Genomic DNA, 12,795 nt, shown 5'->3' with positions numbered 1-12,795 from the left:
TTTTGTTAATAAATGAATATATTGTATATAATGGATATGTATTGTATTCAGCATAATACGAAACCAATTCCTCAGTACACATAACAAACCATATCCTGTAATGATAAAATACTATCTCCTTAATAATACTATAGAAATGTACAAGGAGGCTATCACAGGCTCTTCAAATGCTTCATATACAATGCAAATCTCCACAAGACACTCACTTCAGATACCATTACAATTACAGCAAATCATTAGGCAAAATTTTGATTAGACTGCGATCTGCAGAATTGATTCTTGGTTTGAAATTGACATTTCATTGAATGATCATACATCAATTTAATTAATTACTGAGATTCGTTGTAATTTCTACTCTAATCGTGAGTCAAGAACTTTGTCTTGGTATCAAGCATGTAAATCTACACAAAAATGTACTAGATATGGTAAAATATTTGATTAACATATGTACATCTATACATATACCAAGTACTGGATGTAGAAAAACATACATTTAGATAAATATAATCACAGACTTTGAGATTCAGTTAAACTTCTTAATGTGTTGAATAAGAAAAAAAGGCAATATATAAACTGGAAAACAAGGCAAGAAAAAAAAAATAAGAATCTAACATGTATTCTAATAATACTAACAATAATTTTGGTAATGCTGAAGAAATTCCTGTGTTCTAAAGGACAGTTACCAAGAATATTAATTTACTGCAAAAATTTCCTAAACTTTTCCCCAACACACTAATTAAAGTACTCTGATTCATCACAAACTTCCAAAAAATGGAGTCCACACATAATATACCACAACTATAGCACAAGGTTTCTTGGTTAGCAAAAGTAAAATACCAGATATTTAAACAAGTATCAGAATAATTGTCTGTATAAAATGTAATACAGGTAAACAGTAAAATAATAAACAAGTTACACTAGAAATACTTTCTCTTGGCACATCTAAATAATTTAAAAAGAAAAACAGGATATGAATTACTATAATCATTGGCATTTACTGTGATATTAAAATTTCAGAGATTCTATCAATAAATAGGAATATAATTAGCAATCAATTTCTAATGTGAAAACATAATCAGTGTAAAATTTAACCAGTGTATACTAAAATGCATGTAGATATGTGATAAACTAAATGTTTAATAAATACTGCTAAATAATCATAAGCTACAAAAAATAATCTTATACACTATGTTGTAAATACATGAGCATGTACAAATGTACCTGTATCCATAAATGAATACTAAATGTATATCTTTCCTGATATACACCAGTATTGAAATTGGCGTCTTTACATTTGTGAGAAGTTATACCTATAACACAAAAACTCAGAGATTACTGAAAAATACTGGTACTTTAGATGGGTCCATGGTTCTAAGACTACATCATTATTGTGCACTGGGCCACTTTGTAACTTAACAAACCAAATTCAAATTTTATCCTGTATCAAACAAAAATCATTTCAAAATAATGAATAATAAGATTTTTTAATTTTTCTATGCAACGGTCCATCAACAACCAGGGTCAATTAGGGGCAAACTAATGGTAAGAAGATATACATGTATAAAGGGAAAAAAATCTGACTATAATTAACGACCTATGTTTGTTAAGCAGTAATAACTAATGACCTCATTAGTAAGCTAGTCCTTTGTGACTGTAAATATCTGTTTTAACATTTGTACAGCATACCATATTATCATAATTGTTGTAAATAATATTTCCTGAAAAGACGACTAGTTTTAACGGATCAAATAACCATTCACTATCTTTATTACCATTTTTCCTATTTCATCTGTCAATCTGACCTGCATGAATACATAAATATTTGAGGTAGAATTATATCACATTTCCAATTTTTCAGAAATTATTTTAGATTTAATTGGATTTAAATAATAAAAATATCTAACTACTACCGTATCTATCAAATATAATACAACATCTATGAATCTTAGGGAACTGTTTCCTCAGGTAAACTTCTAGAAAAGTAATCTATTGGTAAAGCAATATCAGGAATTCATAAACAGTGAAATCAGTTGCAATCAATATTTCTGATTTTTTTTCTGAGTCTTAGCACAATGTAATATAAGGCTCATCCTTTAAAATCAAAGCCTAACAAATCTAGATAATTAATTCCTATCTATTTTATATATTCAATATAATTAGGCACTTAAGTGAGCTGTACTATATCTTAAATTATGTTGATAAATGCTTTTATAATGCATAGTAATGTAAATGATTGGTCCATGTAGGTTTTAATAAATCTCATCTTTAAAACAGTAAAAGCCAAAACAAGATTGATGTAAACAATTTTCAAAAGATTGCAGTACTACATGTACAAACCTATAATAAATATCTATATTTTGTATTATGAATACACCACAATCAAATTTTCCAGGTATGTAAACTCTCACTGAGACACATCAGTAACAAATATATATTTACATATACAAAAGTCGTATCTTAAATTTGAAAAATTACACAGTTGAGCCTCATGGATTCAAAGTGGTAACATTGAATTTAGTAGAGTCAACACTAATCAACTCTTAACTCATAGAAGACCATGAATATGCTATTTCGCTAGTCCAGAAAAAAAAATTCACCACACTCAGATATCAAAGTGTAAGCATTGACAATCTTGAGTCATTTAAGGTTCAACTGAATTTTGTCAGTCACATGCAGCAAAACTTTTCACTGTTTAAACAAGACAGTACAGCAAATTTAAGCATTCATATTCAAACTTTTACCACAGTTTCAGTAACACCCATTAAAAAAGTTCGACCATACCTCTATCTTAAATAAATATCATGATTTGACACACACTTTCATTTACATCAGTGATAAAAGGACTAGCTTCTGTGTTGGACAAACATTGTCCCTAATTAGTTTGACAGTAATCCTTATTTGGTAAGCAGCTGGAAGACATCTTGGTTGTACAAAATCAATGATAGATGCATTAATATTTTACATCACATTCAAATAATCTGTGCTAATTCTCGGACATCTTCAAATGGTTTGAATTTTCACATTGGACCATATATTATACATGTATTGCCAAATGTCTTTCATACATAATACAATAATTGGACAGAGCAAACATTTATAAATAAATTTGCATTTCAGATTACAATCACTTAGCTATGATTTCGAAGAATAATACTCCAAAAAAGAAATCAAATACATTATCAACGTTTTTTTCTGTAGAAAAATGAATATGAATACAAGGGTGACAAATTTCTAATACAGTGATTTATGACAAAAAATACAGTGAAATATAACATTCAAAATGCTAGAAAACTTTGACAATTTGCAAAACAAACACTTTTGGATATGATTAAGGTACACTAGGTGCATAAAGCAATTCAGACTGAACTTTCAATGATTAATGTTAGCACTTACAGACAATAGATATTATCTACAAAAGATATGTATTATAATGGTGATGAGTGATGATGGTGTCTATTTCTAGTAAAAGGTAATGTGTAGTGAAGGCATGTTTGTTGCTAGGAATCAAAAGGGTCGTAATGTGAATAGGTTCTAGGGTCAATGTACAATATGGTTAATTTTGTATTGGTATGTGTTAAGTGAGGGATGTTTAAAATGGTAAAATGGAATACAAAATTAAGGAGAAAAATCTTCTATGAGACAGTATATATATTGCAAGGGAGGGTTATAACATATTTTGGCAGCTTTATATATATATTGGTAAAGGCCCATTACCAAGTAAAATATTATCAGATATGACAATTTCTGTACCCTGATTAATACATCATCTAATATTATCACAGTCTCTTTGTTCCCTCCACCACAGTAACTTATACATTCTGGCTTAAAGCTCCTCGACCAAGAAACACACAATACTAGTTCTTTTGTTTGCAAAATATATACAATGTACAATGTAGGTTTTTGTTTTTGTCAAAACATTCTAAATTCAAAAATTTAATTTTGGTTCACTTGCTTTGGAGCATCTTCCGGTTTAGATTCCTCCTTGTTTCCATCTTGACTTTCTTCCTGTTTATCATCATTTTCATCTTTATCACCGTCTTTGTCGTCATCATTATCCTGGTTTTCTTCTTTATTTGCTCCTTCATTTGTCTCATTATTCTGTCCATTTTCTGTTTGTTCACTTTGTCCTTTTTTCTCTCCATCACCTCCTGTCACATCCTCACCACCTTCTGTTTTTCCATCACCAGTGCTCCCTTCATTGTCTTTGTTTTCCACCTGTTCATCTTCTGTCTCTCCCTGTTCTCCTGTCTCTCCTTGACCTTGTGTCTCCTCCTGACCTTGACCTTGTGTCTCTTCTTTATTATGTGTCTCCTCTTCACCTTCCTCTTGTGTCTCATCCTTGTTGTTTGTTTCTCCTTGACCTTCCTGCTGCTGCTGACCTTGACCTCCATTGGTATTAAGGTCAGAGTTTACTACTTCCACCTTCTCCATACGGTCCATATACAGCTCCAATTCCACAGGCTCTGCATTGTTCTCATCTTTCAACCAACTGTAATGACAATATTTGAATACAGGTACAGTTTTACAATGTACATATGGACAATGTTATGGCATTCAAAATCTTCAGTATATCCAGTGCTCTAAGTACCAAATGAATATATACCTCCAAGTTAACCAAGAGTCATTATGTACCAGTCCTTGAGATAAAATTTTGTTTGTTGTCAAATGTTTCAAATAAAACATGCCACGATTCATTAGAATATATTTACATTTTGCCACTGCGGCTCCCATTATATATACTAATGATAATTGAGATCTGCATTATGAGCCAATAAATGCAGCCTAGACTTGGTGTAGTAATATTTATATAAATGGTTGTGAGTCTTGTTTACTGACACCATGTTAGTCCACGCGGGAAAATTGATATTGTCGTTGAATGAACCAGTATGGTTATGAAACTTATAAAATATCTTTTAAATGTCTGGATAAATGAAAGTAAATTGAAAAGCTATTGAAAAACATTTAAATTTTATTATCTTTTCAATATTTATAGGGACTATTTTTATCATATTGAACTTAGCTGTTGAGGTTAAATGTCTGAAGCGGGAAATTCAAATGTTCACTTGCATCTAAATTATGTTTTACTTTGAACTAGAAAGTAAAATGTAAATATAACAATTAAAGGATTGTTAGATTGCATTTATTAGAGATATAAATGCAATCTGGGTGGCAGATAAATAGAATAGCGCCCGTTAAAATAACTACTAAAATAAACTTATTTTTTCAACAACTTGTTTTTGTGATTTATATTTAGAAAGCTTTATTTAAATTTTAGTTATGTAAAATATCTTCGCTGTAATTTATTTTTATGAATTCTTATTAGCAGTAACATACTGGTATGCAAAATCAACTAACACACAGAAATAAGTTTACCTGCCACAAGGGAACATGTAACCCTTCTCTGCCTCATCAGACTCCACCACCGATACCTTCTCCAACAGCCAGGCAGGATCAGACCCTGAGGAATCATGTCCGATGACAATGGTCTCCAGTCGGCCGAGTTCTACCGCCTCCACTACAAAGCTGTCCACCTACAAGTAACCATGACAACGATTCTTAGGATAACAACTTACAGAAACTATAAATGCTTGGGAGACAGGACTAACCCCTAAAAGAATTTGAACATGACATGGCCAACTGAGATTGGGCCAACAAGGCTAACACTACATTCCAAAATAATTTCATGGTAGAGGTCTTATGGTTGCCTTTTTCACTGAACTGATACAAACATGAATGGACTTAATATTAGGTATTATAATTAGTCTTGTTAAAAGACAGTGACATTCAAGGCATTCTTATAAGACATACATTTCAAGATGGTGGACATTCTACGTAGACTTATTTCAAGATGGTGGACATTCTTGGTTTTCAAGATTTCAGGATGGTGGACATCATAGGTATTCTAACTTCAAGACAATATACTGCAGCTATATTTGATTTTTTTTGTTTTTCTCACCTGTCCTGTATGGAAGGCATCCCGACCTTCTCTGTTGAACTTGAGGTAGCGTTTACCGGAGTCTCCAAGTGTACCTAACAGGTTGATGTAAACATTAGCGTCAGTTCCAGCACCTGACTCATCCCCGGTTGTTGTCCGTACAACATACTTGTTCACTACAGAGGAATAAAGTCAGTGGTAATCACATATACATTGATTTTCTACATCAAAGTTTATAACATTGTGTAATAGATTGTATGTGGATGCATAAAAACTCATCTCTTTGAAAATATATACCAGTATAGTAATCAAAATAGTTACTGTGTAAATTATGAAAATTTTAATAAAATTTGATAAACCTGTAGCAAATATAAGAACCTCAAAAAAAGTCAAACCCCCCCAAAAAAACCAATAAAAATAGTCTTGTCCTTTCACCTGTTATCTATAGAAAAGATTGACAAAAGATTAAAAACCAAAAATAACCACAATATCTATACTAATTAAAGTCTACATTTTAAATATAAGTTAAATATAAAACTGTCTAGGCTACTAGAACTTTTATCTGGATCTATATTTAACATAGATCTATATTTTATGTACAAGCATCTACCTTGAGGATACATAACTATTTCAGGTTCACTGTACTAAAAATAGCAATACATGTACATTGTAAGTATCTTGGATATGTAACACCTGTAATAGGTATCTTTGGGATGTTTCACTCATTCACCCCTAAAATTTTATAATGAACTGGTCTAGTCTTCAATTAAGAAGAGTCTAAATGTATCTTCAGAGGTGAACAAGTTCATGTCTGTATTTTACATTCCATTCAGTGTTGTTCCTATTTAGGACATTTCAGTGTTTGGTGGAGGAGAAAAGCAAGATTTTCAGAGGAAAAACAGAGACTCAACTCGTGACCCAAAGGTAGGGAGATGAGTATGATATGTTATAATATACACTGTAAAGATTGATGTATGAGAAAGAATGTCAATGACTACAATAGTTTGAAGTATTTTTTTTTCTTTTCATAATTGTCAACTTAGACAAATGGCTTTTCAATGGCTGGTTATCTTATATCATAATATATCTAAAAAGAGATAGGCCTATCTTGCATTTCACTCATAATCATTTAACCTTTAAAAATTTACAGGAATCTAAATATTATGGTGTAAATTCTATGAATAAAAGCATCCTAATTACAGACTGATAATTAATTAAAGATTCACCACCAGTAACTGATAAGCTTCTAACCCCATTGTTTTAATGAGATTGGTAACATCCAAAACAGTTAGCTAATAAACATCAAAAGTTACAACATCTGATGAAATGATGAATGAATGATTTTTTTTTTTTATAAAATTAAAATGCATTAAGATGTCAATAATGATCAAAATCAAACGTTAGTGAAGTTTTTAATTATGAATTCAACACTTATCAATCAGAGAATCTGACAATTCAAAAGAGTCACTAGAATTAACAAGGATTTGTATGGTATTCACTATTGTAGAATATTGTGTCATTTTTCAGTCAGTAAGTTGATAACTGTTGATTATTTATTACACTAGTGTGATTTGTATACTTCAATGGCATAAATAACCCACAAATATCATATCAAACATCAGCGTTACTAATTGGGATATTTATAACAATTATATAATTCCAAAAATAAAGTTAAGAAGAGATACAAAGTCAGACATCATTAAGAGGAAGTAATACAAAATAAAAGGGAGATAATTAAGTTCATTCAAGGATAAGGGGAGGTAATACAACATGAAGGGGAGATAACATCAATTTATTCAGCAATAAGGAGAGGTATTACAACATGAAGGTGAGAGAAAGTCAATTCATTCAGCGATAAGGGGAGGTAATACAACATGAAGGGGAGATAATACCACACAAATGCCTGTTTTTTATTCTAGTGTCAGTCAGAAGCTTATGCAGTTATCTGTGAGAGGTGAAGCAGTAACAACCATGCAGACAATTAAACAGCCATAATTAAATAATTAAGCCACAACTAATTACATGCTAATTCTTACCTGGTGCTAGGGAATTCAAAAATCACAAAAGGAAAAATAAATACTAAATGAAACAAGCTACACTAAAATGATAGAAAAAAATCGTTTTTCTAAGTGAATCTTTTGTAGAGTTAGAAGTATTCTTAGCATATTCAAAAAAACTGTTTCTCCATATCTTAAGATGTGAAATATGCTCCTCATGTATAAAATAAGAAGTAACAAAAAAATTAAAACCGCAGCTTATGTCAAAAATTAATTTTGAATAAAATTACAAACATCACTGGTAAATTAGACAAGAACAGGCAAAGCCTGCATCAAAATAATTCAGAACTCTTTTCATTTAAGATAGTGACATAAATTTTCAAAAGTCGTTAATTTGCACTAGCTAATATGTAACAGCACAAAATAGACCAAGAAATTCTATCATGCAGAAACTTGAAATTCATGCTGTTACCAACATGGAAATCAAAGACATCAAACGTTAAGCCTTGGCATACCAAACAAAGTTAAGCTAAACGATGATATGGTGTAAAATTTTACAGAAATTCTTCACTGACTAACCCATAGAGAATTTGCTATTTTGATATATATACGTGTGATATTTACCTGGCCACGCGTCATGTTTCGGATGTTTGACCGGGATCTCTACGACTATATCACCTCCCTTATCATCATATGATAACCATCGGTCGACGTCAAATTGTATCTTTTCATCCTTCATTAGATCATGTAGGATCACCTAGGTAACAAGACAAAAAGTGATGGTATATTTCGTAACTTGGAATGTCATATTCAGGACAATATATCCCCCTGATACATCCCCCTGATACTGAAGTTTATGATAACTTTTTCCATCAACGTTTTCTATGCATATCAGAGAAGCGTTCATTATTCTAATAAGGAACTCACAGAATACATGTACTGTATATTGCTTTAAATTAATAGGGTTACTATTTTGCAGATTTCTATATAGGGCATATTTCAGCGGTTAAATTTTGAGGATCACCAATTCATAAAATTCTTCGAACTATTGTTCATCGGTACGCAAATGAGTTTCTGAATACTTCATTGCTGTTTGTAATTCACAGATTTTAGTAAAAATGCAAATACAGTGGACCTGCTATAATCCGGACGCCGATAGTCCGGAAAACTCACAATCCGGACGGAAATGTCAGGGAACGGATTTCCGTAACGGTATTTATACTCACTAGTCCGTAAATTCGTATTCCAAATCCGGAACTCCATTTTGGGAACGGAATGTAATTTTCGTTAATAAATTCCCGCAATAATCCGGACAATTTGTTGTCGCGACGTGCTGAGAAAATCCAAGGCTAGCTACAGTCATGTGTACAATACACACTATCACTTGACACTAACTGTGTTGTCATAACGACGGCTGCCAGGTCATAGCCACGGGCGTTTACCTGAACACCTTTCCCACACGGGTACATGCAGTCATGTAACGGTTCATTAGTTTTCTATACGCAATATATTTTTAGCCACACGCTTTTAAACATGAAGTTTGAGTTTGGGTACGGGTACGTATGTTGTAGATACCTTACTTGTTTCGCATGCAGAATATATCGCTATGAGTATCGGATACAATAAAGTGAGATAATACTCAAAAAATTAATAATAATTTTAAATGTATGTGAATCTATTCGAATTCATCATCTGTGGTATAAGATATAAAGGCTACGGCATATGCCATTTACACGTGTGTGATATTGTGCACGAAGTTAGACGTGAACGGGCGCGTGGTTGTTACACACGTCTGTAAGTCAGAAAGCAAAGACTTGTGGAAATGGTGATTAAAAACACACATTATACAAAATAACAATTATATGAGTTCATAAAATGTTCACAACTATTTGTTATCATAGTTTTTTATGCCAAGAACGTAGATGATATTGATCCTTGGTTAGGCAATTTGCCGTACGACAGATCAAGAGTGGGATACGTAGTTATATGCATACATAGTACACAATTAACGACGTCCAGGCCTTATGTTTCGTATTTAGAAAAAGAAATACGTTTATTTAATATTCTTAACGTAATGATATAAGAATACCTATAAAACATAACAAACGAAGTATTAATTATAATACACGTATGTTACATAAAAGCCTATCATCGATTACAAGGTCAAGGGGAGTAACTCGTACGTGACAATTTAATTGACTAAGAACACGGAATTCGGCAGTCCGGAAAACTCGTAATCCGGACGGTTTATGCTGGGAACCAAGGTGTCTGGATTATCAAGGGTCCACTGTATAGCCAAAATACATCACTCATGAATGATATCTGTTAAACAGTAAATTCTGATCCTAATGCTGAAACTTTAAGGACTAAAACAAGACTGAATGTGGCGACTAACTAAACAATATATCTTTTTTGTTACTACATATATAGCTACAAGATTTTACTCCAAGAGTAATCTATAAATAACCACACATTTATTTGTCTTTCTTTGTTATCTATTGTTAAAATTAAACAAATAACTTACTTTGTCGAGCCACCAGCCTGGATCTTGACCAGAATTGTCGTGTTCCACCCGTATTTTACGAAGTTCTCCTAGTTCCTCTGGGTCGAGAGAAATCTATAACATGCATATCACTCTTTATCAAAAATTCTTCGAACATTTTACAACATATAAAATAACTCAATTTTTGAATTCCATACTTTTTATAGATTTATAGAAATGAATGCACAGAGAACTCCAGCTATTTGTGCAAACGATTATTTGAATCATCTATTTGTTTGCATGAAATTGTCTGGTCCTAATTTTTTTTCTGTATCTTCATAATTCAGCTCCGTCTAGAAAAAAATCAATTTTTACTCAATCTCCACTAAATCGAATACAAAATCTTGAACATTTTCAAAAATAAATCTGGTACTATAAAGTCTGGAGAAAAATAATTTTTCCAGACGTATCTTTACAAATTTACAACTCTAAAAATAATGTTAAACCTACATCAAATTCATCAGTCTGTCCGACTCTGAACTGGCCACTATCTGCTTTTCCGAGCTGGAGAGGTCCGGAATTCCCAGCGTCTCCATACACCGTCAAGGTCACCTGTGCTGTAGTGGCAGCCTTGGGTTCTCTTCCAGTAATGATGTAAACACGGAAATCACCATCTGTAAAAACAAACAAACTCAAAGTTCCTATCACTAATTCAGCAATAGTTTATGCAATAATCATCACATTATACAATGATAGAAACTCCTTCACCCTAGAAATTTTGTAATGGACTAGTCTAGTCTATGATTCAGAAGAGTCTAAATGTGTCTTCAGGGGTGAATTAGTTAACAATTCGACTTAAGTCTTCAGCAGCCCCCACAACTATGACTTGAGAAATACTCTTGTCGTTTTAACTTTCATTAAAGTACAATTAAACAAAAAATAGCTGCCTACACCTTATATATAATGTTGTATTCCCTTAGCTATTAGATAAAACATCTCCAGGCCAGTGTTTCTAGTCTCACTGTGAACCTATCTACTATAATACCATACCTGCTACTAGGAGAGAATTTAACTTCTTCTCCCACCCCACCATTCACCCTACCTCGACCCTGACCCAGGAACAAATACTATACCTACCTCCTTTTGGTAGTGATCTAGACCCTTAATCCTGTACCTACCTTTTGGATGATGGTATATGACTTATGACCCATCCCCACTTATATGTACTGTGCCTACCTTTGGGTGATGGTACCTCCCCCAGATTTGTGCCGCCTCCCCCCCCCCCCCCCCAACTAATCCTGTACATACCTTTGGGTGATGGTTTATGTCACACCCCTGCCTCCCTCCCCACTGGTATTATACCTGTACCTACCTTTGGGTGATGGTACCTCCCCCAGATTTGTGCCACCTCCCCCCCACTAATCCTGTACCTACCTTTGGGTGATGGTTTATGTCACACCCCTGCCTCCCTCCCCACTGGTATATATACCTGTACCTACCTTTGGGTGGTGGTATCTCCCCCAGATTTGTGCCACCTCCCCCCCACTAATCCTGTACCTACCTTTGGTCGGTGGTACCTCCCCCAGATTTGTGCTCTCTCCCGCCCCACTAATCCTGTACCTACCTTTGGGTGGTGGTATCTCCCCCAGATTTGTGCCCCCTCCCCCCCCACTAATCCTGTACCTACCTTTGGTCGGTGGTACCTCCCCCAGATTTGTGCCCCCCCCCCCCCCTAATCCTGTACCTACCTTTGGGTGGTGGTATCTCCCCCAGATTTGTGCCCCCTCCCCCCCACTAATCCTGTACCTACCTTTGGGTGATGGTTTATATCACACATCTGCCTCTCTCCCCAACTGGTATATACACATGTGCCTGTACCTACCTTTGGGTGGTGGTACCTCCCCCAGATTTGTGCCCCCTCCCCCTCACTAATCCTGTACCTACCTTTGGGTGATGGTTTATGTCACACCCCTGCCTCCCTCCCCACTGATATATATACCTGTACCTACCTTTAGGCGGTGGTACCTCCCCCAGATTTGTGCCCCTCCCCCCACTTATCCTGTACCTACCTTTGGGTGATGGTTTATGTCACACCCCTGCCTCCCTCCCCACTGATATATATATACCTGTACCTACCTTTGGGTGGTAGTACCTGCCCCAGATTTGTGCCCCCTCCCCTCACTAATCCTGTACCTACCTTTGGAAGATAGCTTATGTCACACCCCTGCCTCCCTCCCCACTGGTATATTTACCTGTACCTATCTTTGGTCGGTGGTATCTCCCCAAGATTTGTGCCCCCTCCCCCCACTTATCCTGTACCTACCTTTGGAAGATAGCTTATGTCACACCCCTGCCTCCCTCCCCACTGGTATATATACCTG

The 12,795-nt window shown here is 34.3% G+C and overlaps 1 protein-coding gene across 3 annotated transcripts in view; it reads right to left on the bottom strand.

The window, feature by feature from the left end:
* Positions 1–12,795, bottom strand: part of LOC138325510 (uncharacterized) — a 71,949-nt gene continuing 59,154 nt past the window's right edge. For all 3 annotated transcript variants that reach the window (XM_069271217.1, XM_069271218.1, XM_069271219.1), the window contains 6 exons: positions 10,925–11,088; positions 10,457–10,549; positions 8,557–8,689; positions 5,957–6,111; positions 5,374–5,531; positions 1–4,489 (listed from right to left, as the gene is read on the bottom strand). In XM_069271217.1, the coding sequence (XP_069127318.1) occupies positions 3,934–4,489; positions 5,374–5,531; positions 5,957–6,111; positions 8,557–8,689; positions 10,457–10,549; positions 10,925–11,088 (1,259 nt within the window). In that variant the 3' untranslated portion in view covers positions 1–3,933. The remainder of the gene's footprint in view (positions 4,490–5,373; positions 5,532–5,956; positions 6,112–8,556; positions 8,690–10,456; positions 10,550–10,924; positions 11,089–12,795) is intronic.

Source organism: Argopecten irradians, chromosome 6 (genome assembly GCF_041381155.1).
Source record: "Argopecten irradians isolate NY chromosome 6, Ai_NY, whole genome shotgun sequence".
NCBI classification, from domain to species: Eukaryota; Metazoa; Mollusca; class Bivalvia; order Pectinida; family Pectinidae; genus Argopecten; species Argopecten irradians.
Note: the sequence above shows the minus strand (reverse complement) of the source record. Positions and strands in the feature narration are given on the sequence as shown.